The following is a 25101-nucleotide window of genomic DNA, read 5'->3' as shown; positions in this document are numbered from 1 at the left end:
CAGACTGCCCTCATTCAGCAAAATGTTAACGAGACAGCAATGACCCAAATATTTTGGCCCTAAGTGTATAGATTTCTCATACACATGTTCTTTTCAGGTCTCACAAAAAAAACACTTACCCAATCTATAAGGGATGATAAACCAAACTACCAGAGGAAACTCAATGTAATGCATAGAGGCTTATTGGGTCAATGTATTTATTTCACACACAACATTCAACAGAATAACCATCTGCCACATAGAACAAATAAACACAAGGTTATACCTACATGGATAACTGAACCACAGCTTCGGACCCCCCTCCCCCGCTCCACCTAGCTTCGCCCCCCCCCCCCAGAGCCTTAGCACCTAAACAGACGACTTGCTATTTACCAAACAACAAGAAGATCCCACACAATCAGAATCAGAGAATGTCTGAGCAATTAATCGGACCCTATTTCTTTCTCATCAATAGGTAATGCACAACAGTGTCGTTTCTTGTACCCATCTTTTTTCGTAGCATCACCAGCATCGACCTTCATTAGGCACAAGATCATTACATACCTTCCCTTCTTGTGAGAATATCTTCCCCCCACCCCCCAGCAGTTATGCCCCACTAGTACTGTTCAGGTCCAGATCCAAACCTGAATATACAGGAAAACGAAGCAAAGAACTTTGTGACCTGTACCTGGAAGAGCCCTAGTTCCATTTTCAAATCCTTAACTGCCCAGTTGTATGGTACTTTGAATATCTTGAAAAGCAGTCACCACTATTTTGCGGATGCTTTATCATGCCACAGAGCTACTGCGAAGATGCAGAGGTAGGGTTGAACTCGATGTGTGAAGCCCATGTTTTGCAGTTTCAAACTGGGTTATGCTTGTTGTGTTTTCCCTCTCCTTAGCGGCCCCTCAATATCCATCAGGTGTGAAGGGTCCCCCATTTCTCTCTTACCCTCACCCTTATTCAAAACTTGACCTATGGTGGCATCTCTCTGAAGATGTTACAAAGAGACCTTTCTGATTAGTATAGAAGGTTACAAGACACTAAAAGAAATAACTTAATAGTTCAGATTAAAATGTCCACAAATATGTTATACCACAAAATCACTTTTCAAAAACCATACATTGCCTCTCTGCATGAGAAACTATTAATCAAGGGTGCACAGAATGCAAAACATATTCTATATAATACATTTTAATGCAACTCAAGATCGAATTGTATAAACAGGTGCAAGTGAAAAAATGAAATAATCTGCATGACTGAAAAAGAATACAAACTTTGTAGCGATGATATATAAGCAGTTAAGAGGAGACATGCACTTACCAAACCCAGCTATGTCGAGTACACCAATAAAGGAGGAAGAGGTCTCGAAAGGAAAACATTGGTTCACTCTGTTCACGACATGATCAAAAAGACGACTATAAACTGCTTTTGCAAGGGCATCACGGGCACTGTTGGCTTGCTCTACTTTCAGTGGAACCCTGAAGAGCAAAAGGAAATGCAATTTTTTAAAAAGTATTTCTATAATAATTTGGTGATGTTAAATGCCAGACAATAGGGATGGAAAAATATTGTTTTCATACAATTTACTTTCCTACTGTACATTGTAGGACCAACGTAGTAATGCTACCTACACATGCAGAATAGAAAAACGTGAAAAATCAAACTCACTGTCTGAGACCCTCAAGGGGTAGGTGCTTTCGACTTAATTAATACAAGACCCTAATTGCCATAACCAGGAAACAGAGATTATGGGAACGCATAAAACTAGAAAAGTATCTAGACTCTACACAGTGCAAAGAGCACTAATGCAATAACAAAAAATGTAAATCAGACAGCTGTGCACTAGCAAAATGTTGCCTTTTGAGGAGTAACTACCCATGAGATTCATAGCTAGTACCCGAGGCAAGTCTCATTACAGTATCAACCCACAATTTACTACGCCTTCTTCCCCTAACAGCTGCGTGTAAAGATCACAGAGCTCTTATAAAGAGCTAAAGTTTTCAACTAGCTCATAAAATGTGTCTGTGCTGGGAGTCGTTCTCTTAGAGAAGGCAGCTTTAAAATTAGTTTCCTGTGCAGAAGACTGAATATGTACATGAAAAGGGTTCTCATCTCTGCTGCTACAAGTCCCCAAATGAAATGAGTTCCCAAAAATAGGTATTGGTATATGTTTGTAATATATATTTAAAGCGTACTTACACTGTGAAAATTGAATTGTGTAGTCCAGGCCAGTTTTCACTATGTTTTCATATACTTGTTCTGTTCCATTGATTTGTCAAATTTACAGGATTACTTATTTAAAAATATTTTTCATTCAACAAAAAATATATATTTTGTAAATGTGTTTTGTCATTTCCTAGTATTTAATTCTCAATAAAAATTATTTTGACGCCAGTGTACATTCATGCAGGGAGATGCAACTACTGATGTAAGGAAGTTGCATAAGTAAAAAGAAAAATCTTGTTCAAACAGTAACTCATTCATTTATTGGGTCCACCACCCCATACAGCACAAATCTATTACTTTGAAATAAGAGATCTGTCTGAAAATAGCTTCCACATCTCAAAACAAACTACTTCCATGGAGTTAAACGAGAGATTAAACAAAGCTGTCTATGTTTACCAAAATGTTAGCATTTTGAAAAATTCAGGAGGTATCAAATGAGTGAACATAGATAATGTGAGAAAGCAAATGCGGACTGAGGATCCTGGAATTGGGTAGTAATCACTCAATAACTCATTTTTGTTATTTAAAAAAAGGTATACCATATATAACTAAAATCTATACTTCACACAAACAGCTGGTTTCATAGCTGTATTAGCAACTGAATGTTGATATACTAAAGTCTATTGCATTGGAAATACTTTGAATTTAACAGCTCCTAATCCATCAACATTGAATCAGTGGGCGAAGGCCTTGTCATTAATATAGCCTTATAGCCTGCCGTAGAGGGCTATACCGCTATTAAAGGCCAGCTCCAGCGTTAAAGGTCCGAGCCGAAGGCGAGGGACTTTAACAAGGGAGCGCAAATTTAATAGCTGGTATAGCCCAGCTATGAAGGGCTATAAGGCTATTAGAACATTCTGCTACTAGAGGGCAGAATGTTCCAACAAATAAAACTAAGGCCTCTCGGACTTCAAGGTGTTTAAATTCACTCGGGCTCTGAGAGGCCTTTGAAAACAACATTGGAATGTTGCTTTGCCTGTCTTTACCGGCCTGTAAAAGCATGGAGCACTCCATTGTCTTCTATGGAGCTCCCAACCCTCCAATGTTCAAATATACGTTGCGCTCTAGTTGTTTATTAGAATCCTGTTATGAAGCTGGATTAGAACACTGGACAATCAAATGACAAACTGATGGTGCTGTTGGAAGTACTTTTCACTCAGCATGCCAGAATTGTTTCAAGGAAGATGCTTGTGAATTTATAGAAAATGTGTACTCATTTTAGTTTCTGGACCTGTAACCATAATTTCCATGAGAAATCCTGTGACAATACAGTTCTCTTTCAAAGATGGTTCATGAAACCCCAGCAGAAGTTCAGCATATTTTCACCCAGATCCCAAAAGCAGCATGATAAAATCACTAAATGATATTTATTTGTGACTAAAATGTGTTTTTGCGCTGTCTTGATGCTCCTTTTTGAGACGATTAGAACTACTAATTCACAACAGTGTGTTTAAATCTGAGAAAAATGGAGGAGCCTGATAACAAAAACAAACCAATGAGTATGCTTCTTGCAGCTGTCCACTTTAATAGTACCATGAAAAACAGAGGATCTAAAACAATTTTGTGAATTTCATCCCAATGTTTAGGAGTTTCCTTTAAAATAGCAATATCATCTCAAGTAGTGACTGACCGGGTGGAGTAATAGGGCCTGACCCACGCCCACTCAAAAGCTACCTAGGAGCACCCCACCAACACCCCTTAGATATTATCATTAGAATATAGGGCTTAAATACCTAAAGGATTTTGTCACATTTGGAGGAGCTTGCAAAGAGGAGGGGACTCCAACCCCCCAGAGACACCCGCGCCAGGAGGCGCTCTCCAGCCGCGTCACTCTCGTTGCGCCTGAGGCCCTTAAAACCACCACAGGGCCCCGCAGCGCGAGGAGAGTGAGCTGTGCGGGTAGCATGGATTCAAACTGTGAAGGGGACTATATTGTTGTACATTTTCGACATCCAGATCTGGTGGCTTGTTTATTGGATGAGATTTTAACAAAACAAGGATGGTCAAGAGAGTATGAACATGTAGAACCCCTTGGGTCCTTCTATAGACCGGAAATTGAACAACATATTAAATCTATCTAGCAGAGTACGTTATTGTACTACTAATGAAATAATCCCACCCATGCTAAACAGGTTTGACCTTTTGAAAAGTTGCAGTGAGGTGGATTGACTGTACATAAAAACACAAATGGAAGATTTTGAGCCAATTAGCAGACCCTTGAGTATTCCAACGGAAATAACCTGTGTAGATGTACCCTATTTGGATGAAGGAAACTTCCTTCTTCCAAATTGTATTAGGATTGTGTCAGCAGAATGCAACTCTCCTCCTCATCCTATTAGCTTTGAAGTTGTGCCAGTAGCAGAAGGCATACCGTTTTGCACCAATTATGACCCCATTCCTTCTAGCAACTCCCTAGGTATTGATTCAGTAAGTAGGCAACTGGCTGGGTCACTGCAATTCCTCTCGTGGAATGTTGCAGGGGTTAAAAACAAACTGTCCGACCCATCTTGGCTTAACTGCATACAGAACCGAAATTTGATTTTAATGCAGGAAGCCTGGCTTGTAGAACCTTTCCATGTAAATTGTTTCAAAACCATTTTTACTAAAGCAACCCCATCTAAGGCTGGGAGAGCGAGTGTAGGTCTGGCTGTATTACTCTCTGCAACTTCTCCGCTGACCCAAAAGAAAACTTTCACTAATTCACAGTACTTCCGTTTTTTTCTACTTAGTGCTAAGGGAAAGCAAAATATTGTAGTGATTAATTACTATAATAATATTTTTAATAACACAAGATCAGGAATAATCACTATGCTGGAGGAGGAACTTGACATCTTTTTGAAGAGGATGGGGTGAGTATATAGTGATATGGGGTGGTGATTTTAATATTGAATTGTGCAAGCTAACAACAACGGATTAATATGGCCACATAGATGATTTAGGGGATCACATTACTCATTTTCTACATAATCTCTATGGTGAATCACGTATAAATATGGCCTGGAAGTAATGAAGTTGGGTGCCAACAATGGAGCTGTTGACGTATATACCTATGAGGGGGCTAGATCTTCTTCATTTATAGACCACTTTTTGACGTAAGGAATAAGGCCTTTTGTGAATGACTGTATTATATCGCATAGCTTACTTAGCGATCACCACCCACTTCTGCTAACGTTAAATTCCAGCTTAAATTCTATTGACAAAACATGTGTTTTGGCAGCAGATATAAGAACCCAAGGAAAAAATGGGATTTTAATCAAATGGTCTGGTGTTAATCCTGTTAATGTTATGGAACATTTAATTGCAAGCAATAATCAAGATATAGAAATCTGTCTAGACGGATCCTCCAATAATATTGAGGTTCTTACTGCTTTTAATCATATCTCGATAGGCATAAATAAAACGGACTATTGCCCACGATGGTTTAACCAAAAATGTTCGAAACTGAATAGCGATTTGAAGGAAGCATTGAAAGTTAAACCCAGAAATGGGGAAAAAATCAGAAACCTTAGAAAAAGCTATAAACAAGCTTTAAATGCAAGGAAAATAGAAATTAAAGAGATTGCATGGTACAATCTGGTCTAGGCAGCCGAGACTAAGAACTCCACTCTTTTCTGGAAAACTATAGACCAACCCCTGTTTAAGGATGTTTCCTCGGGAGGCGTTGACACTGTAGTAAAACCAGAAGATTGGCTATTGCATTTTGAGGACATTTTTAACACCACTAAATGTTGCAATAAAAAGGATAATGATGACAATATCATCCTATTAAAATTAGCATAATCGATATTATCACTGCAGATGAGCTTGGAACTGCCTTACAAGATAGTGCAAGTGGGAAGGCTGCTGGCCCGGCCGGGGTACCAATAGACATTTTAAAATATATTACTGACTTTTGGTCCCACATTTTAGTTAATTATTTAAATGCTGTTATCGATGGAGTGTTGTCCGCAACCTGGGTTGAAAGTGTGATCGTTCCGATTTTTAAAAAAGTAAATAGAGCTAGTGCAAAATTACCGACGGATTTCCCTCCTTGACTCCACATTTAAACTCATGGACAGAATTCTGCTAGCCAGATTGGAATGTTGGGTCAAGGATCAAAATATTTTAACTGAAGCACAATACGCTTCGGAAGCGGAATAGGCACGGGTCTTACAATGTATTAACTTGGACTTGCTCATAGGGAAATATACTAGTGCAAAGGTGGGAGCACTCCACCTTTGCTTTGTTGACCTTTCCAGCGCGTTCGATCTAGTAAACCATACCATGTTATGGCAAACGCTGGAAGGGATGGGTGCCCCACATAACATCATTAGCCTCTTGTCACAAATTTATGTCTATATAACATCAAAGATACGATATGGACAGAACGGGGAATGCACAACGCACTTTAAAGTTACCCGAGGCATCAGACAAGGTTGTGTCCTTGCGCCACTTTTATTTTCATTATACATTAATGGAGTTGATTTTCTACTGCAGGGTCTAAAGGCTGATGCCCCTATTGTTGGTAAACATGTAACACCTGTTTTATTATATGCTGACGATGCAGTCCTGATCTCTAGGACTGCTAACGGTCTTCAACTCTTGATTGACAATTTTACAAAGTTTATGACTGATAAAGACCTAGTGTTATGTTAATTGAAATTTATAGAACCCGCGACTACTCCCAGGAGTGTCCCGCCACTGAGAATAAAGGTGATTAATTTGTCCAAGACCCTGGTTATGACACATGGGAAAAGTAAAACTAAAAGCAGAACCCACTTTATCGATGGTGTACCAATTGAAAGGACTCCAACTTTTTCTAATTTAGGATTATTTTTCAACTGTAAAGGTACCTGGAATGAACATATTAACTTAAGCAAATTGAAATTTTTAAGAACAAGTGAGGCTATTTTTAGATTTTCACAAAAAATAGGCAACAAGCCAGTACAAGAGATTTTAAAATTATATGGGAGTAAATGTATATCAGGGGTATGCCATGGTGGAGCCTCATAGGGGATGGCAGACACCTCCATATTACAAGCATTGGAAAATACATTTTTACGAAGAGTGTTATCAGTCCCTAATTCCACGGCTACCTATATTGTCCATAGAGAAACAGATGTTCCTTTTCTAAGTGACTTGATTAGCATATCTGCTATACGTTTATGGTATTGAGTATGGACAAAAAAAGAAACACATTACACTAAGGAAATAATACGTGACTGCTTAACTCTTGATCACTCGCAGAAAATACCATGGTTAAAATATAACCATGGTCTCCTTACTGAGTGTGATGTGAAACCTGATTTTAGAGATGCAATGAGTATCGGGAATTTTAGTAAGGGGGAGTTGAAAATGAGACTCCTCAGATCTAGGGAAACTATAAGGGAAGCCGTGTTACGTACTAAATCAAATGTTAGATCATATTGTGAAGGACCTTTATCACTGGGCACCCAGCTTTATCTTATTTTCATTAGAAATACGCAACATAGATTTTACTTAGCCAGGTTAAGGCTGAGAACGCTGCATTACCAGATAGCATTCCCAAAGATGGCTAAATGGAGCGTAAACCTTCCAATGTGCCCGTGTGATGGTAAATCTGCCCAAAGCACACTGCACTTTGTATTATTCTGTAATTTTTATAGGGACTTGAGAAAATCCATTCTACGTCCACTCTTCATCTGGAATAGATGATACTCCTATAAAACGGCTTTTTACTTTATTTGTAACCTAGAGCATGTTTCGGTTTGTAATGCGGTAATTGCCTTCACCTGACTTGCTATCAAGCGAAGGAAGGTGCAGCTCTTGTATCTGGAATCACTTGTCTATGAAACTGAATCATTTATAAAATCTTTAGCTTCTATTAAACATATCATGTATTTTTAAGGATTTTGTAGTTTTTTTTATGTGTTCTATGAAACACTAATTGATTGGTATGATGTTTATATATTATTGTTGAAATATGTATTTCTTTTAAATAATTTTATCAGGGGGGAAATCAGGTCACAGAAGAATGTATTCCGATGAAATAACTTTTGATTGCTATAGAATTCTTGACAATTTGTTTTTATTATGTAGAATGCTTTGATGGCTATGCTTTTATATACCGAATAAAGCTTATTTTGACTTTGACCTAATTCATACATAGAACAGCTGTAAGTTTCCTGAACACAAGTGAATGTGCCTAGCAGACATGGAGGGCCCTGTAGAAAAGTATGGTCACAAGAGGAAAAAGCTGCCATAACGTTTTTTCTCCTCAGAACATCACATGCATTTTAGGAAGTTACCAAGAGGTGTTGTGCCACTAATACCAAATACCTCCCATTACAGTCCAAAAATCTCTTTAATGTCTCTAACAGTAGTTTGGCACTTTCACTTTTGATTCACTGTCACTTTCAACAGTAACAATCTAAAACAAGTTTTCCAGTGGGCAATATCCAAAAATGAGCATAGGCAATACACATAGGTGTTTTCTTGTGAATGAAAGTGCCTTTTTGTCATTCGATGCAATTAGACCCCCAATAAGTCATTATACATGCGCTGTCAATCATATTTACACTCATTCCTCCATCCATCCATCCATCCACTGACTCATTCTCGCATTTACTGTTTGGCACCACCACAATAAAACTCACACAAACTCAACAGGATAAGCACAATAAGTTAAAAGAATACAACGAAAAAAAAGAAAACATACTGTAGTCTAAGTACGGCAGGTATCTGCTTGCAGTAACAAAACTTAAGATAGCAGCTGGTGTCCATTTTGCAGATGTATTGAAAATAGTCAATTGTTGTTTTAATGCTCCAGCATGGCTGCCACATTTAAAACCAATGTCTTGGCCCACCATGGAATCATAAAACAATAATACATATGGCCAAGAGCATCCCATAATTGTCTCCTGGTTTAAAGGTAGTGGCCGCATGGGATGCATACAAAATGACTGACAATCAAGCATCCTGTTAGTATGGCCTGGAGAGGTGTAGTAGCCTCTTAAGATCATAAAATAAAAGGAGGAGAAGCAAAGGATTGGAGCGGGGTTCTACAAAAGGAGAACATTTAAAACTAAAGGGGTGGCCAACCAGCCCCGACATTAGAAATCCCTCTTGTCCATGTGGATGTGCACATGTGATCAGAAAATCAAAAGCGTCTCAACCATACATATGAGGCGATGCAAAGTCACCCTGCATGGCTCTGCATGTCCTCATAGATATGGAGTAAGACAAAGCATTGCAAGTCGCTGTGTTGCCTTACTCTGCGGCAAGGAGGGGTTCCATGGACTTTCTGCGGGTTTCCCATTTAACACTCATGGATTTTGATGCTGCCCCATATTTACAAAATCATGTAAACCTGGGGCCGATCCAAAAACAGATCCCTCCCCAGCAGAGGCGTAATGAGGAGAAATGTTTTAACTTCTACTTGTTTTTTCCTCTTTTTATGTGTGCTACATTCTGCAGCTCACATAGAAAGAGGAAAACGCCTTTCGGGATTGTTTTTCTGAAGGGAGATGCCCCTTCCTGACAAAAATAATCCTGCCTATGTTGGTGCTAGACAGCAATTTGTATGCCAACACAAGGGAAAAGGACAGTAATGCACCGTATTCCATAAATACAGTGCATTCCCCGCCCTTTCACATTGGCATAGGGCAGCACAGCAAGAAAAGTTGCAGCACTGCCCTACGCCAATTACTCATAAATGAGGGCTTTTAGCTACACTTTTGACTACACCCCCACACTCACTGACCTTCAGTTTGCTTAATTGTTTGACTGTTTAATATTATTTCTCCACCATAAAAATTATTTGCTGTGGGAATTGGGGGCGTTTATGGTTGTCGATAGTTGTCGATGATAAGGAGTACCAGTTTCTAGAAATCTTTGTCAGAAGGGGGGCCTTACGCATTAAAAACTTTGATAATGGGGGTCTCGGCATCCAAAACGTTTTAAAGACCTCTTCTCTAGACTATCTGTATGAAATCGAGTCTTCACCCAGCCCTGATATCCTAGACATCTTTCCTGCCCCTTGGGCCTGATTACGTTGTGGATTCCTTTCCGACTGCCTTATTATGACGGAGGCGGTCAGAAAAGAATCAGAATGTTCATTTCCACTGGCTTCCGATGGGTTTGGAGAGCCCGTCCGCCAGTTAAAATGCGGCCAGTAATCCCAAGGGCCGCTCTTTCTGCCCATGGGATTATGATGTCAGGTTTCGGTAGCCTTTCTGTGCCGGCCTTTCTGACACAGAAAATCTGTCGGAATTCGACTTTGGGGGCCCCAGCAGGGCCCCGTGAGTGAATGGCTTTTGGGTAGAGGCCAAGGAGGCACATATGGTGCCCCCCGTTGATCCATGCACCCCATAGCAGGCACCTGCCATTGGGTGCAGGGATGAACTGCACCTCCTACTTTACAATGGGAGCTTGCATTCCGGCTGGAAAATATGCTCCTATTGTAAAGTATAGGAATGGGACCGAACAGTGTTCGATCACATCCTAATTAGTCAGTTGGGACCGCCGACCGGGTGTCGGTCGGTCCCTTGACCGAGACGATGTCATGGGGAGGAAACTCCAACTGTCATCATAATTAGGGCATACGTACGGATCAAGTTCTTAGTTTACCTAAGTCCACCAAATCAGGCTCCCCTCTGGACCCCTGTCCACTCAAAATTGTTCACCTTGCCCCAGAAATCATCAGTACCCTTTTGGCAGTAATCTTTATTGAGATCAATAATACAGGACACTTTCGTGCAGAATGGAAAAACATTTTCATGTTTCCTCTCCTCTCCAGTAGTTATAGGCCCAACTCTCGAATACTGTTTCCATCCAAAATCCAAGAAAAAGCACTGAACTCTGAGCTTGCTTCTTGCATTGAGCCGGACAAGCTTCTGGATTCTACACAATTCAGATTTAGATATGGTCATAGCACTGTGTCTGATCTGATTGTCACAGCAGAAGAGCTGAGGTCGATCTAGATAGTGTGGCAAAGCTGCTATGATTTTATTAGATCTCTCTGCACCCTTCAATACGGTCAGTCATAATCTTTTGATTAACCAACTTTTTAACATGGGAATCAGAGGAACAGCTCTTATCTTTCTCAAATCAATTCTTTTGGAGAGTGAACAATCTGTTGCCATGGAGGAATTTAAGTCTGATGTGTTTCGCCTGCCATGTGGGGTGCCCCAGGACTCCTCCCTTAGTCACACACTTTAGAATCTTTGCGTCACTCCACTGGCTCGGCTAATCAAATCTTTCAGATTTTCTTCTGTCTCATATGCTGGCGACACTCAAATAATGGTATCTAGTGACCCTGAGGAAAGAGCAACCAGATTCAACAACTTTATGAGACAGACAACTGGATGAAGACTAACTGTCTAAAATTAAACTCAGAGAAAACAGAGGTCCTTCTCCTGGCAACTACACCTCCTTTTGGTCACCAAGTGGAAGGCCACAAGAATTGGGGCTTATTGACCTTACCCGTTAGGAAGTTCAGAAATGTAGGGATGATTTTTGACAACAGGCTAACATTCGGAGATCAGGTCCATTCTCTTCATCCTGAAAATCATCAGGAAGGTTTGTCCTTTCAATCCCACCGATCTGCAGAAAACTGTAGTTACAGCACTTGCCTTATCCAATTCGAACTATGGCAATGCTCTCTTTCATAACATCCAACAGAGATTTATTCATAAATTACAGAAAGCTTCAGCATGCCTTCTCACAGGGAACCCCCAAGCATCAAGCCACCTCTCATGCCCTGGTCAGGCTTAATTGGCTTCCCATAAAAAAAGAATTGAAGTAAAGGCTCTATGCATTGTTTTTAAGGCATTAAATAAATCTGAGCCAGAATACTTGAGGAACAAATACTGGTGATATGTTCTGCCCAGAAAGCTCAGAACCGCCACAGCCATACTCCCAGTGAATCACAAGTTCAAACTTGCTTCATGGGGAGGTAGAAGCTTTATAATGAGAAGTGCCAACCTCTGGAAGTTTCTCCCCTTACAACTGAAGGAAAGTCGGAATCTCCAGGATTTTAGGAAATCCCTCAACGTGGCTTTCAAATAATTAATGAAGAAGCCCCATCAATGGTCAGAAGCAGCGAGAAAGACGCCTCAGGGCATTCAAACTCTGTATAAATTTAAAAATCAAATCAGGTACTTACAATTTCTATCAAGGATCACCACAAAATTGGTGTGACGCTGTGAAAACGTGGAAAGCACATGCAATAAGGATGAAGTAGTCAGAAGTCCTGGTGATAAAGTTCTCACCATTACCTTTTGCGAGTCTTATAGACTTATATTGCATACAAAGATGGCACAAAACATGCCGCCACCATGTATTCTGGTGAACAAATTAACACACAACTCCTTCTGTAGGCCCAGTGACAAAAAGGCTGCAGTGTTGTTCTGCTACTCAAAGTCGGAGATGGAAAACTTAGGTTTCAAAAACAGAAAGTGCTTTTGTAACATGCTAGTGCCTTGAAACAATAAAAATCTATAATTCTGGGGGGCGTGGCCGGACGTAATCTGTGTTGGCTCCTGGACCGCGCTGGCCTTATGGACCGATAAATGCAACCTGCACTGTAAGTGCTGCCGAGCAAAGTTCCCGTGTCCCCTCAGTTCAGGACATGTGGGGAGCTCACGATTTTGGTGCGCGTTAACCCTGGAGGGCCGCTCCGAGCTCCTTCTGCATCAGCCCCTGTGACGGGCAAAATGTCAGCCGCCATCTTCTAACTCAGGTGGGCCGCCGATCATCAGGGCAGTGAGCGCGAAGCAGTGCCTTTGCTACAACCCCGCCGGCATCCTTTACGGCCGGCCATGCTGATGAATGGGAAGCCCGACGCTGGCGGTGCGAGATCAACCGCAGAGGAGGACGTCCGACGGCTTATCCTGGTGAGTCCCACAGCGCGTACTGAAGTCAGGAAATGTCACGCTGAGAGACCGGGGCCCCCATAGAGCAACACACAAGGGAGGCGCGGCGGCGCTGTCAGGCAGGGTCCAACTGTGCTAATTGACAGGATCTGTGTCTTTCTCTGGTGACCACATGGCTTGCCTGACTCTAAAATAGCGGCCCGGCCCAGCCCAGACCAGGCACCCGCGAGTGTGCTGATTCTGTCCCCGTGCGCTGTGTGAGCGCGAGGACAGACACACTGCTACAAGGCAATCTCCTCTGCTTGTTGGACACTGATGGTTGGGACGAGACTGCCGTTGGCCGAGAGACACCCATCAGGCACAGTGGGGGTTCACACCAACACTCGGGGCAGTGCCTGTCCTGGAGGCCGGCCTGAATATCGCGCCTTCAGAGACGGCTGGACTGGCCTATTACCCGCCGCAGGAACACAATTTGCCAATACCCCTCCTGTCCACTGGGCAATGATACACCTGGATCAACCCTCGAAGCCCGAGCATTGCTGATGATCGCCACATGGTGGTCTGAGGAGCGCCCATACTCCATCTCGGGGGCGCTGTTCTGGAGGGCCATCCACGGGGGAAGCCCAACTGGTGATCCTCTTTGAGCCTCTATAACTGCCTACAAGGGAGGAACGCAGCCGCGCCCGACATTGCGCCAAAGGGTATCCCTAGCTATACTGGTGGGGTCAGGTGGGACCCGCCTGTATTCCGCAGACAGTGTCCAGAACATTGAACAAAGTCTCCAATTTTTTCCCTCCAGAGGATAAACGCATACCAACAGAACAAAACAAGGAGACGGGCATCATGGCGCTCAGCATGAGTGACCTTATGGCCTCCCTGCGTGAATTTGAAACAGAACAACGGAAAGAACTGAGCCAAGATATCACAACCTCCATTGATCAATTGAAGTCTGATCTCAACACCTGGATGACTACCCTCCAACACGACGTGGATTCTGTGGGCACCAGGGTAGTAGGGCTGGAATCACAAATGCAGGAAGTGGACAAATGCATCTCTTACAGGAAAATATGCTTGCCCTCCAGGGCCAGCCCCGCCAAACTCAGTTAAAAGCAGAAAACTTAGGAAATAGAGCACAACGGGGAGCTGTTATGTCTCCACCCAACTCAGAGACATGGGGGGGCTGAGGGCCGATGCTGTTTATATTGGGATTCGACAACAAACCCCCAGAAGGGGGAAGGGAGAGCCACATTGCATCCGAGAACACATGTGCCCACAGGCTGGTAACTTTGGACTATGATGACCTGGGGAATAAGTATGTAAAGGGACCGCATTCGAGCGCAGGGCCATCTCTAGCCCAGAACTTTGAAGGGTTACCACTTCTACTGCAGCATGCTAGAAGACTCTGTAACAGAACCATATGCAATTGGACTGCCTCTGTCTTTTCTTAAAAAAACTGGGACACATAGAGCAGCCTCTGGCCTGGTTACGCTGGTAAGGTGTTCATACTTTTTCAGAGCATCCGGAATGGGTGCGGGTGGGGACTAAGGTCACGCGGTCCCCGCATCACGTGTATTTGGGGTTTCAACCCACGGTCAGAGGTTTACCAGCGATCTGACACTTGATGCTGTTGCTATTGATAAGTTTGGGGGTTTTGAGTTTGTTGGGGGAAAGGGGGAGAGAGTGGTGGCGGGTTGTAAACACTTTTTGCGAGGCCATGTTTTGTTCACGGTACACTCCACACGACAGATATCTTTTTGGGTCGCACAGCAGAACTTTAGCTGCAGGAGACATGAGACCAACACACAGGTTCAGAAGAGGGCGGGGGATCACCACCTGACAGATGGTACTCGATGTATGCTCCTGGAACGTGAAGTGTCTTAACTCGCCGCAGAAGCGACCAAAGATCTGGAAATATCTCACAGACCACCACTTAGATATAGTAGCCATTCAGGAGACGCATCTCTCTAGAGCAGAGGAAACACGTTCTCGCCACAAACATTATCCGCTGATATACAGGGCTTCGCACTTACTAAACACAGGGGTGTTGCAAATATTTTTCATACTGCTACGAAATTTCAACCCACTGACACTCGAGCAGATAAAGACGGAAGGTGGATTATGGTCAAGGGCATCCTGATGGGTAAACTCTGCATGTTCATTGTGGTCTACGTGCCCAACGAGGGTCAGGCAACCTTTTTACATACCATAATGGGGAAACTACAAGATTTCGCTGAAGGGCCAACAATCTTATTAGGGGGTTTCAATTTGACCTGGCAGACAGACCTAGACAGCACACACCCCTACAGACCGGAAGCTAGCTCCTTCACCAGGAGACTAAACGGCGTCAGCAAGAAATGGGCCTTAGGGATACATGGTGCACCCTCTATCCCCAGACATGAGACTATACTTTCTACTCTCATGTACACCACACGTATTCTCGGCTTGACTACATCTTTATTAGCCAGAACCTACTGGGAATTCTCTGGGATGCCAAGATCTTCCCACTTTCAGTGTCAGACCACTGTTTGGTCTCGGTCTGACTGGAGTGGGGACACATCAAATCCACTACTCCCAAATGGTACTTCCCAGCATCACTTACGAGGGACAGGGTACTCTGTACAGAGTTACGGGACACAATCACAGAATTCTTTGCTATGACACTTCAGTATTGAACAACTGGGACGCCTTTAAGGCGGTTGTTCGAGGTAAATGTAAATGTATAGTACTTAACTCCACTCTAAATAAACAATGGGCCAAAGAGAGGGTGGACTTAGAGGCTGAGTTAGCACTAGCGGAAACAAACCACAAATGCAAACCCACTAGACCATCCCTGCGCACGCTTAACGCTTTACGGGGGAAACTCAGAGCCATCTAGAACAACAGGGCAGAATTCACACTCTTGAAATTACGTCAACTCTCCTATTCCAAGGGCAATAAAATAGCATTTAGCTCGCCATCTGAAGGAAAAACGGGAACGGGAATACATAGGCGGAATCCTGGACGGGCTGGGAGGGCTGACCCACAAAGACGCGAAAAAGCCACTATTTTTAGCTCTTTCTACATGTCCCTCTACACAGAGGAACGGCGAGCTACTGACAGACAGCATAGCTATCTTCAGACTCTGCAGTTCCCCCAGGTCTCGCGGTAATGGAATGACAAACTCACAGCTGAAGAGGTCAATCTAGCTTTCAAGTCCCTAAAACTGCATAAAGCCCCGGGCCCGGATTGGTTCACAGACCAATTCTACAAAACCTTCGCCCTGGACCTCCTGTCGCACCTTACACACCTTTTCAATACAATGGCAGAGAAAGGCAAAGTCACCCCTTCGATGGCAGAAGCTGTGATCACAGTTACTCCGAAGCAGTGGAAGAACCCACAGCTGTGCACTTCATATCACCCCATTGCCCTTCTAAATCTTGATGCGAAACTTTACTCAACGATTCTAGCGACCCGGTTGAATAGCTTAATGCCATACCTAATCCACCCTGACCAGTACATCTTATCGAGAAAGCCAAGGAATTAAAGATTCTAGCAGTCTTTGTTGGGTTAGATGCTGAGAAGGCTTTCAACAGGGTGATTGGGCTTTCCTTTTTAAAACACTTATGCACTTCGGGTTCGCTGACAAATATATTACCATGATTAGAGATAATTACGTTGGACCTCGCTCTAGAGTACAGGTAAATGGTATACTATTGAATCCCTTCTCCCTGACCAGGGGCACTCCCCAGGGATGCCCGTTGTCTCCCCTGTTGTTCGCCCTTATCATTGAAACGCTGGCCATGTCCATTCGTGCAGTCCCAGAGATAAAGGGAATCCCCTTTAGTGGTGAGACCATAACATTACACTCTTTGCTGATGATGTGTTGTTGTCCCTGACTGAACCAGCCACTTCTCTCCCCATGCTTCAAACTGAGCTTGCAAGGTTCGAGATGTAGTGGGTTTAAGGTCAATATAGATAAATCCTACATAATCTCACAATCCCAGAGAGTGTAGTCAGAGAGTTGCAGACACATACCCTGTTACATTGGCCATCCCGTTACAACCAATACCTGGGAGTGAAACTGACGCCGCGGGTAGAAGGGTTGTACGGGGCCAACTTTCCATCTTCTCTTTCACGACTCCCGGCAGACCTTGTACGCTGGAAGCCACTCTTTATTTCCTGGCTAGACCGTAAAAACGCAATCAAAATGACAGTGCTCCCTACACTCTTACACCTTTTTCAGGCCCTACCCATTGCCCTTGACAAAGACTTCCTTCCTAAAGTGAGGTCCATGATTACGCGGTTTATATGGTAGGGAGGACGAGCGCGCTTCTCTTTTTCCCTCCTGAAGAGACTGAGGACTGAGGGGGGAGTGGTCCTCCCGGACTTTAGCTTCTACTATAAAGTGGCACAATTGCGGGTGGTAACGGAATGAGCCAAGTGGGAGTCGGAGAAACACTGGCTACATATGGATAGAGTTATTGCAGGATGATCGATCTGGGACCTCATATGGCGGCCCAAGAGAGAGAAGCCCAAGAATGCTTACATCAGTATCCCCACCCGGACCACTCTGAGAGTTTGGGACTCCATACCAGGGAACGATCAGTGGATCACATTCCCCTCACCATATACACCTCTTCATTTGAACCCGGATTTCCCTGAGGCCCTCCGGGAGGGACCTTTTAACACCTGCAGGAAGGGTGGATGTAGGGCACTGACCCATCTATTCCATAACTCTAATTACCTAACTTTCGAAAACTGCATGAGGGATTACGGCTTGGCACCTACAGAGCATTTTCACTACATTTAATTGAAACACTGGGCCCTCAATTACAAGCAGCGGCCACACACCCACTCACGAAGTTTGAAACATACATACAGAATGTGGACTCCATGAAAGGTGGGATTTCCTTTTTATATAACTATCTCCTTACTTCTACACATTCCCCGAGACGGCGTTACATGACCATGTGGGAAGGTTTATTACAACCCGACATCCAGGATAGGGAGTGGACGGGGCTCTGGTCTGACATAACAAAATTCAATCACTCCACTGAGCTACGAGAGGCACACCTCAAAACAATGATGGATGGGTACCTGTATTCTGCTAAACTCAATAAAATATTCCCAAACACACCAGACACATGTTGGAGGGGGGGTGGCCTCCTGGGTGACTTCCGACATATATGGTGGGACTGTCCAATCATACGACCCTTTTGGGAGTAAATCCTTGCCCAAATTAAAGATAAGTTAGGATATCGTATTCCGACCCCTATGGCAGAGACCCTTCTGGGCCTCTGTGACCCCTCTCTCAAATATCAAATCAAAGACGATAAGGCTATAATGTGGACATGCAATGGGGCAGTGAAGGTAGCGATCGCAGCGGTCTGGAAAAAGAAAGAGGCCCCAGCCATCTAGCTATGACACTCTAGGCTCTGGAGGCTCTTATGTCTTGAGAGAATGGCTGATATATTCCGGGATGATTAGAAAAACTTTGAATATCGATGGGGCCTGCTTGTTACCTTCCTCACACGGGGTTTGCCACTGGCAGTTTGTCCCTCTTCTACTAGACACATACATCTCTTTCAATTTTAATCACTGTGTGCACAATACGATTCCAAAATACAATGGAGTTGTTTGGCCGCCACCATTTTTTTTTGGGTGGGGAGGGAGGGAAGGAATGGGATTTTTTTTTTTTTTTCATGTTATTCTCGGGGAGTTCTACGTCTGGGGTTATTTCATTGGGGGTGTACATTCCATGCTGGGAGATGGTGGGCCATATGTATCAAACAAAATTGCTATCACAAACGCCAAAATTCTGCGAATTTCGATGTCTGCGATCGCAATTTTACTAAATGGTTTGTATGAAGGCAAATCTGCATGCAAAATGAGGAATCGCAAAATTTGCAATTCCTTATTTTGCAATTGCATTTAAGGAATCGCAAATTTTGCGATTCCTTAAATGCAATGTAAGAAGCACCAAAAAAGTGCAATTTGGCTTTAAGGAATCGTAATTTACCACCAACTTCAAGTTGGTGGTAATTTGCGATTTCTTTGAAAAATTCACTTTGTTGCATTTTTCAAAGTGCAATGTGAAGCACATACATGCCCTTAGGGCATGTATGTGCGCCACATGTGCACCCATGCTTACTTCAGGGGTGCAACAGGGTGTCCTTTTGACACCCTTGCACCCTTGAAATTGCATTCTCAATTTGCGATTCTCAAATTGCTAATCGCAAATTGAGAATGTCTTCCCATTCATTCGAATGGGGAGGTATTCCTTAATTGCGAATCACAATTTGAAATTCGCAATTAAGGAATATGTAGGATTCGCAAAATTTATTGCAAATCCTACATACATAGCATTTTGCAATTCTCAAATATCGATTCGCAAAAATTTTTTATTTGACTGACTACACATTTGTATAGCGCATGGTTACCCAGAGGCATCCCAGCGCTTAAGTGGTCCATTCATCTCTGATGTATTAGAGAAACAGAAATGTTTTCAACATTTTCCTTAACCTGAGGTGGTTCTCCTCCAGACGAATAGCATCAGGGAGGTTGTTCCAGAGTTTTGCAGCCTGTAAAGCAAAGCGCCTACCGCCCATACGGATCCTCCTAATCCTTGGGATTACCAGTAGATTCTTATTACTAGATCCTAGGGTCCTGCATGTTTGATAGGGGCGAAACAGAGGTAAGAGGAGGTCTGGTCCTGAATTAGTCAGGGCTTTATGAACAATAGTCATTGCCTTGAATTCAATCCTTTGTTGTACGGGCAGCCAGTGGAGTTGCCGAAGCGCTGGTTTGGCTGAGGCTCTTTGTGGGATGTCCAGTAACATCCGGGCTGCACAATTCTGGATAGTCTGTAAGATCTTAAGTGTCCCCTTTGGGGCCCCTAGATAGACTGCGTTGGAGTAGTCCAGGCGTGATAAAATCAACGCCTGTACTAATATCCTCCTAGCCTCAAACGGAAGTAGCCCTATGATTTTTCTAAATGATCTGATCAGGGCATAGCCGGTCCCTGCTACCTTCCGAGCCTGTACCAGAAAATTGAGAGCTGGGTCCAGCCAAACTCCCAAACTCTTAATTTGATCTTTTGGGAGCGGGGGCTGGCCCAGATTATACGGCCACCATTCCTCTACAGAGGTGGGTGCATTATGTCCCAGCATCATGACCTCGGTTTTAGCTCCACATTCATCCATTCATAAACTCTGTTGAGACAGGAGGACAAGTTGTTGTGAGTCGACTCCTGCCCGGACAGTGTGATGATCAGCTGAGTATCATCAGCATAAGTCACCAGTTGCACCCCCCAGGGTAACACCACCTCAGCCAATGGTCTCATATAGATGTTAAATAAAGTAGGGCTGAGGGATGAACCCTGGGGAACACCACATTGTAGATGCATTGATGTAGATACAACATCATCCTCAAACACTGAAAAGGTCCGATCGGAGAGGAAGGATTGAAGCCACCTCAGTGCGGTCCCAGTGATACCTAGATTACTCAATCTTTTAGTCAGAATAGTGTAGTTAACAGTATCAAAGGCCGCACTGAGGTCTAATAATAGTATGGCAGCACAGTTCCCTCCATCTACAATCTTCCTTGTTTCCTCCACTACTGCAATAAGGGCAGTTTCCGTGCCCTGTTTGCACCTAAACCGGGAATCGCAAAAGAGAATTTTGATACATATGGCCCATCAAGATTAGACCTGTCGCAAAAGAAAGACGGGTTGAAGGTATATTTTCCCCTTTAGGATAAGCTTGTTCTTCGCCTGTTTAATTTTGGAATCTGTACTTGTTCTTCTAGATCCTTTTCACTTTTGGGATCAGGCTGTGATATGTGTCTAGTAGTATGTATCTACTCTGGACTCTTCAAACTGCTATGCTGTGTACGCATATCTTTATGTGCCATCTGACTGAACTGTTTCGCAGTATAAGTAAAATGCCAATAAATATACGTTTGACAACATTTTTTTATAATTTTGTGTATAAATTCTGGAATGACGTGGAAGTTATTTCAATGGAATACATTTAAATAGAATGAAAGGATTTGAATTCAGCTCTTTTAAAATGATTCATTGCATGTGGGAGAGGCTGGGACTGTTCCTGCAATGTGCATGAAGGGAATTTCATTATGATAACATTTTCGAGTTGAACTACACTGCACGTGTTCTTTCGACAACAAATTAGTAGTTCAGTTACAGAGACACCATTTATCAAGTGTTTTCTTTTATCTACTTATGAATTATATTTCAAAATGTGTTAATATGAACGATGCAAACTTAAGTAGAGGGCTTTGACAAACGTGACTGACTGTCTCATCCCGCACATAGACGGAAGGCAGATTAGTCTACTCTGGTGCCTTAGTTTCAGTCTAATGGGGAACCTGCAAGCTAGAGGCTTGAGTCAGATTTCGCAAAACTGCACAATTAATTTTCTATGTGTGAAGAAGGGAATATTCTCTCTTAATACCCCATACAAATTGCACCTTCGGGTGAAACGGGAAAGTCTCACACACTTTCCTGAAATAGACTGCTCCAGCATGAAGGCACTTTCCTTCTTTTTTAAATATCACCAGGGCATAGGCTGGGGGTACTGCACATTCAGAAAGAAAACTCCTGTGGCTCTGGGGAAGATAATTGCAACATTATTAGGCTTATGAATAAGGCACGTGGATCCCATAAAAATGTCTTCTGCCACCGCCACAGCTGGCATGGGGATCGGAACAATGCTGAAGCATGCTGATGAAAAAGCCTTCTTCCTTTCAGAGCCCTCAGGGGCAGCTGACAGGCATGTCCTTTTCGGCATTCAGCTTTTCTAATGAACGACCTACTTCTAGGCTAGTAGTTAACAGCCCAGGGCACCAATACTATTCATTTGCAAGTCCACGTGCACCCGGGACAATGTTTCAAGGTCACTTCTCATGCCAGTCTCCTGATGCCATAGTCCACCAGGTCGACAAAAGTTTTTGAGCTTTGATTAAGGGTTTCTATATTTGTAAAGCTTTATGTTATTTTTTCAGGGAGGAAAACAAACAGACTCCTTAATTTTGCCCAACATCATAATTGGATATTGCCAATATTCCTGCTTTCGAACCATTAAAGGTGCTGCACCCTGCTTTCCCTATGCAGTCGTTTTACTTAGTCACCGGATTGTTATATTTATGTACTGTCAGGTGGAAAGTAGAAATAAGTGTCTCCTCTGAGGAAGGACATTGCTAGGTCCAGGACTCTTTATTTCCCGCCTGGCAGGACATTGCCTGCGGAGATCTACAAAAGTACTTCTGTAAGAGCACAGGGTTTAAAACTTGCCACTCGAAGGCTGAAATGATAGCTGCTTCAAGCTTAGAAAATGTGTAATCTGTGCTCTCCGCTTCACTGGGATGCAACATTACGTTGTGCTCCTTCTTGCAAGACATGTATCAATGCTAAAGGCTTAGTAGAGACACTGGCCAGACCTAAAATATCATAGTTTGTTAATGGGAAAGTACACAAAATACATCTTCTGCCTTCCTGCTCATACCCTTAATGAACATATTGATGAGTTTTGAGTTTCTCGACAGTTCTTCAGAGGTCAGAAGAGTGAAAACAGGTAAAGGGGACTCTTTGATCCTTTGATGTTCAATATAGTAAGTCCAAATGAGTTAACTGGTTTGCATCTATACAAGTGCAAAGAAGAATTTAGATTTATCATGTGAGCTGCACTGATACAATTACCACTGGGACTTCGTCAATAGAGCTAGGCCTTTTCTCTATGGTGCACAGGTTTACAAAGATTAGTGATTCACTTTTTGATGGCTTTTCCCACAGGCTTCAGCTCAGCCTTCCTCAGATGCCTCATAATCCTCTAGCAAGGGCAGATTTATGAGTTGGAAAAGTATTTTCTGTCTTTCCTACATTTCATATTGCCCTCCTAAGGGTCAGTTTGGAACACACCAATATTATTAATAATAATGTTTTTCATACAGCGCTTCATACTGTACTTCTTTCATTTTTAAGGGCTGTCAGTAACACGTTACTATTATCAAACGTAGACTAACAATTAACTGACCTTTAGAAGGATTCAAGGATAAGTCGCCCTTACCAGGAATCAAACATGCGATCTTCTGATCACTGCTTTGTTCAATCTGCAAAGTTCAAATCATTGAGGTCATTCTTAGCCAATGGCCTCACTAGTCTGGGCACCCTAAATCCACTAATGCTTCTATAGCTTCTTTCATTGTATGCTTTTTGAAGTGGGTGGGTACTAGGTGGTCTAACCTCTGCCCTATAAACTTGGCTGATAAGTCTAGAGCATCTCGATCCCTCACAGGTTCCATCTCCCTGGCTGTCTTTCTTGCTACAGTACCTAATGACAGAGGTGGGAAAAGTGTGGACAGCTCCTGATTGGTGCCTAATAGAAATCTGCAGGCATGCCTCCCTACGTCCATCTCCAGGACTGCTTTTGCCAGTACTAATTCCCAAATCACCTTCTAGAGCACAGGAGCCCCCAGCACCATAATGTTCCATTGGCCTGCACTTGATTTACCCTGACCTGCCTGTTGGTCTGGAAAAGGAGCCTACTGGAATATTTGAAACCACCTGTCTAGGGTCTTCTGTAATTTGTTAAACCTATACATAGACAATTATGAACATGAAGGGGTTAGGAGTCTACAAGCCAGGCGTGAATTAATTTAAGCATCTTGTTCATGGGGCAAAGCAGTACTGTTTGTAGATCAGATGGCCAGCCAATTTCATTAGGCTGGGAACACCATAGCACTAGTTACCAGTGGCCTCTTATTTAAGATGAGGTTAGTAAAAACAGTTACCAGCCTCATCGGAATTGGGATAGCTGCAGAGAAACCACAGATCTTGTAACTTACATCAAGAGATTTCTGCAGCTTAAAGCAGCTGACATCTACAGGCGAAAGCCTGGCCCAAAATGACGAATTACATGTGAAACCGGACCCAGACTTACTTACCACCTACCCATGTACTTTCTAATTTCTTAGTAGAACCCTTGTATCCAACTCGTAAGGGACATATTTGCCCCACCCACTGAGTTACTGGTACCTCATCATATCATTAACTCCAAGGGTGGGTAAATCCGTTCCATTTATCAGGCTACTCATAATAAAGGCCCATGTGTGTTGTGCTCTCCCAAGTGAGATTCTCACCCGGAGAGCAGCGTACCAAGAGCCATCCCAACTCTTCCAAGACAGGCACCTCATATGACAGTCGCCCAACTCCACCAAAAAAGACTGTCAAGTCCACGTGAGGCCAAAGGTTGCACAGATAGAGCACGACTTCTATAGATTCTCCAGGGTATGAATACTTAATACGCCTTAAAGAAAAGAAACACTGACAAAGTCAATTGGTCTTGTCTTGTCAACCTGATGTGATGGTTATTATTATTTTTTTTTACTTCAAGCATATGCTAGAAAAATATAAACACATTTTATCATGTTGCACTAAATGTGGCAGTGATATTCCTGCAGTAAAACATTCAATGTTTGGACAATTAACCATCTCATAAAATTGTAATTGAACAGTACAGGTGCTTCCCAGTAGGCAAAGGTGCTTTAAACAAGTAAATAAACCTTTGCTCATTTTTATTGCACATTACAGAAAAATATGAGTCTTACTGATGCAGAGAAAATGCACAGTTGGTTGTGGTTTACTGTAACCTGAAAACATAATTTAAACAAAGATGACTGAAAACATAAAAGATGAAGAATGGAAGGAACAACACTGGCAAAGTAAACCACTGATCCAGTAACTCTACCCTGAAGTCCACGTGATTGAGCAAAATGCCATCAGTCAGTGCAAAAGAGTCATATTAAATGGAAGGTTTTGGTGGAATCTTTGAAGTAGAAGGTTGTGCTGAAATTAACTACTTCTTGTCTGAATTAATTTTGACAAACTAAATATGTCTCTCGATTTGTTCAAGAGTATTTTCTGATACAAATGTATACACACACAGGATGATACCATTATCTTGTCCTGATGAAGACCTTCCAATTAATTAATAGTTGGGGTCAAAACATCAACATACTTTACCCATCGGCTGGATATTTTGTGTGCAAATTAAAAGTCTGAACTAAG

At 42.8% G+C, this 25101-nt stretch overlaps 1 protein-coding gene across 8 annotated transcripts in view; it reads right to left on the bottom strand.

Moving 5' to 3' along the window:
* The window catches only part of MYO6 (myosin VI), a 909629-nt gene that overhangs the window by 411325 nt on the left and 473203 nt on the right, over nt 1-25101 (bottom strand). For all 8 annotated transcript variants that reach the window (XM_078648084.1, XM_078648085.1, XM_078648086.1 and 5 more), the window contains exon 13: nt 1303-1460. In XM_078648084.1, the coding sequence (XP_078504210.1) occupies nt 1303-1460 (158 nt within the window). The remainder of the gene's footprint in view (nt 1-1302; nt 1461-25101) is intronic.

The sequence above is a fragment of the Lissotriton helveticus genome, chromosome 6 (assembly GCF_964261635.1).
Source record: "Lissotriton helveticus chromosome 6, aLisHel1.1, whole genome shotgun sequence".
In the NCBI taxonomy this organism is placed as follows: Eukaryota; Metazoa; Chordata; class Amphibia; order Caudata; family Salamandridae; genus Lissotriton; species Lissotriton helveticus.
The sequence above is the reverse complement of the archived record's forward strand: the minus strand, read 5'-3'. Positions and strand labels throughout refer to the sequence as shown.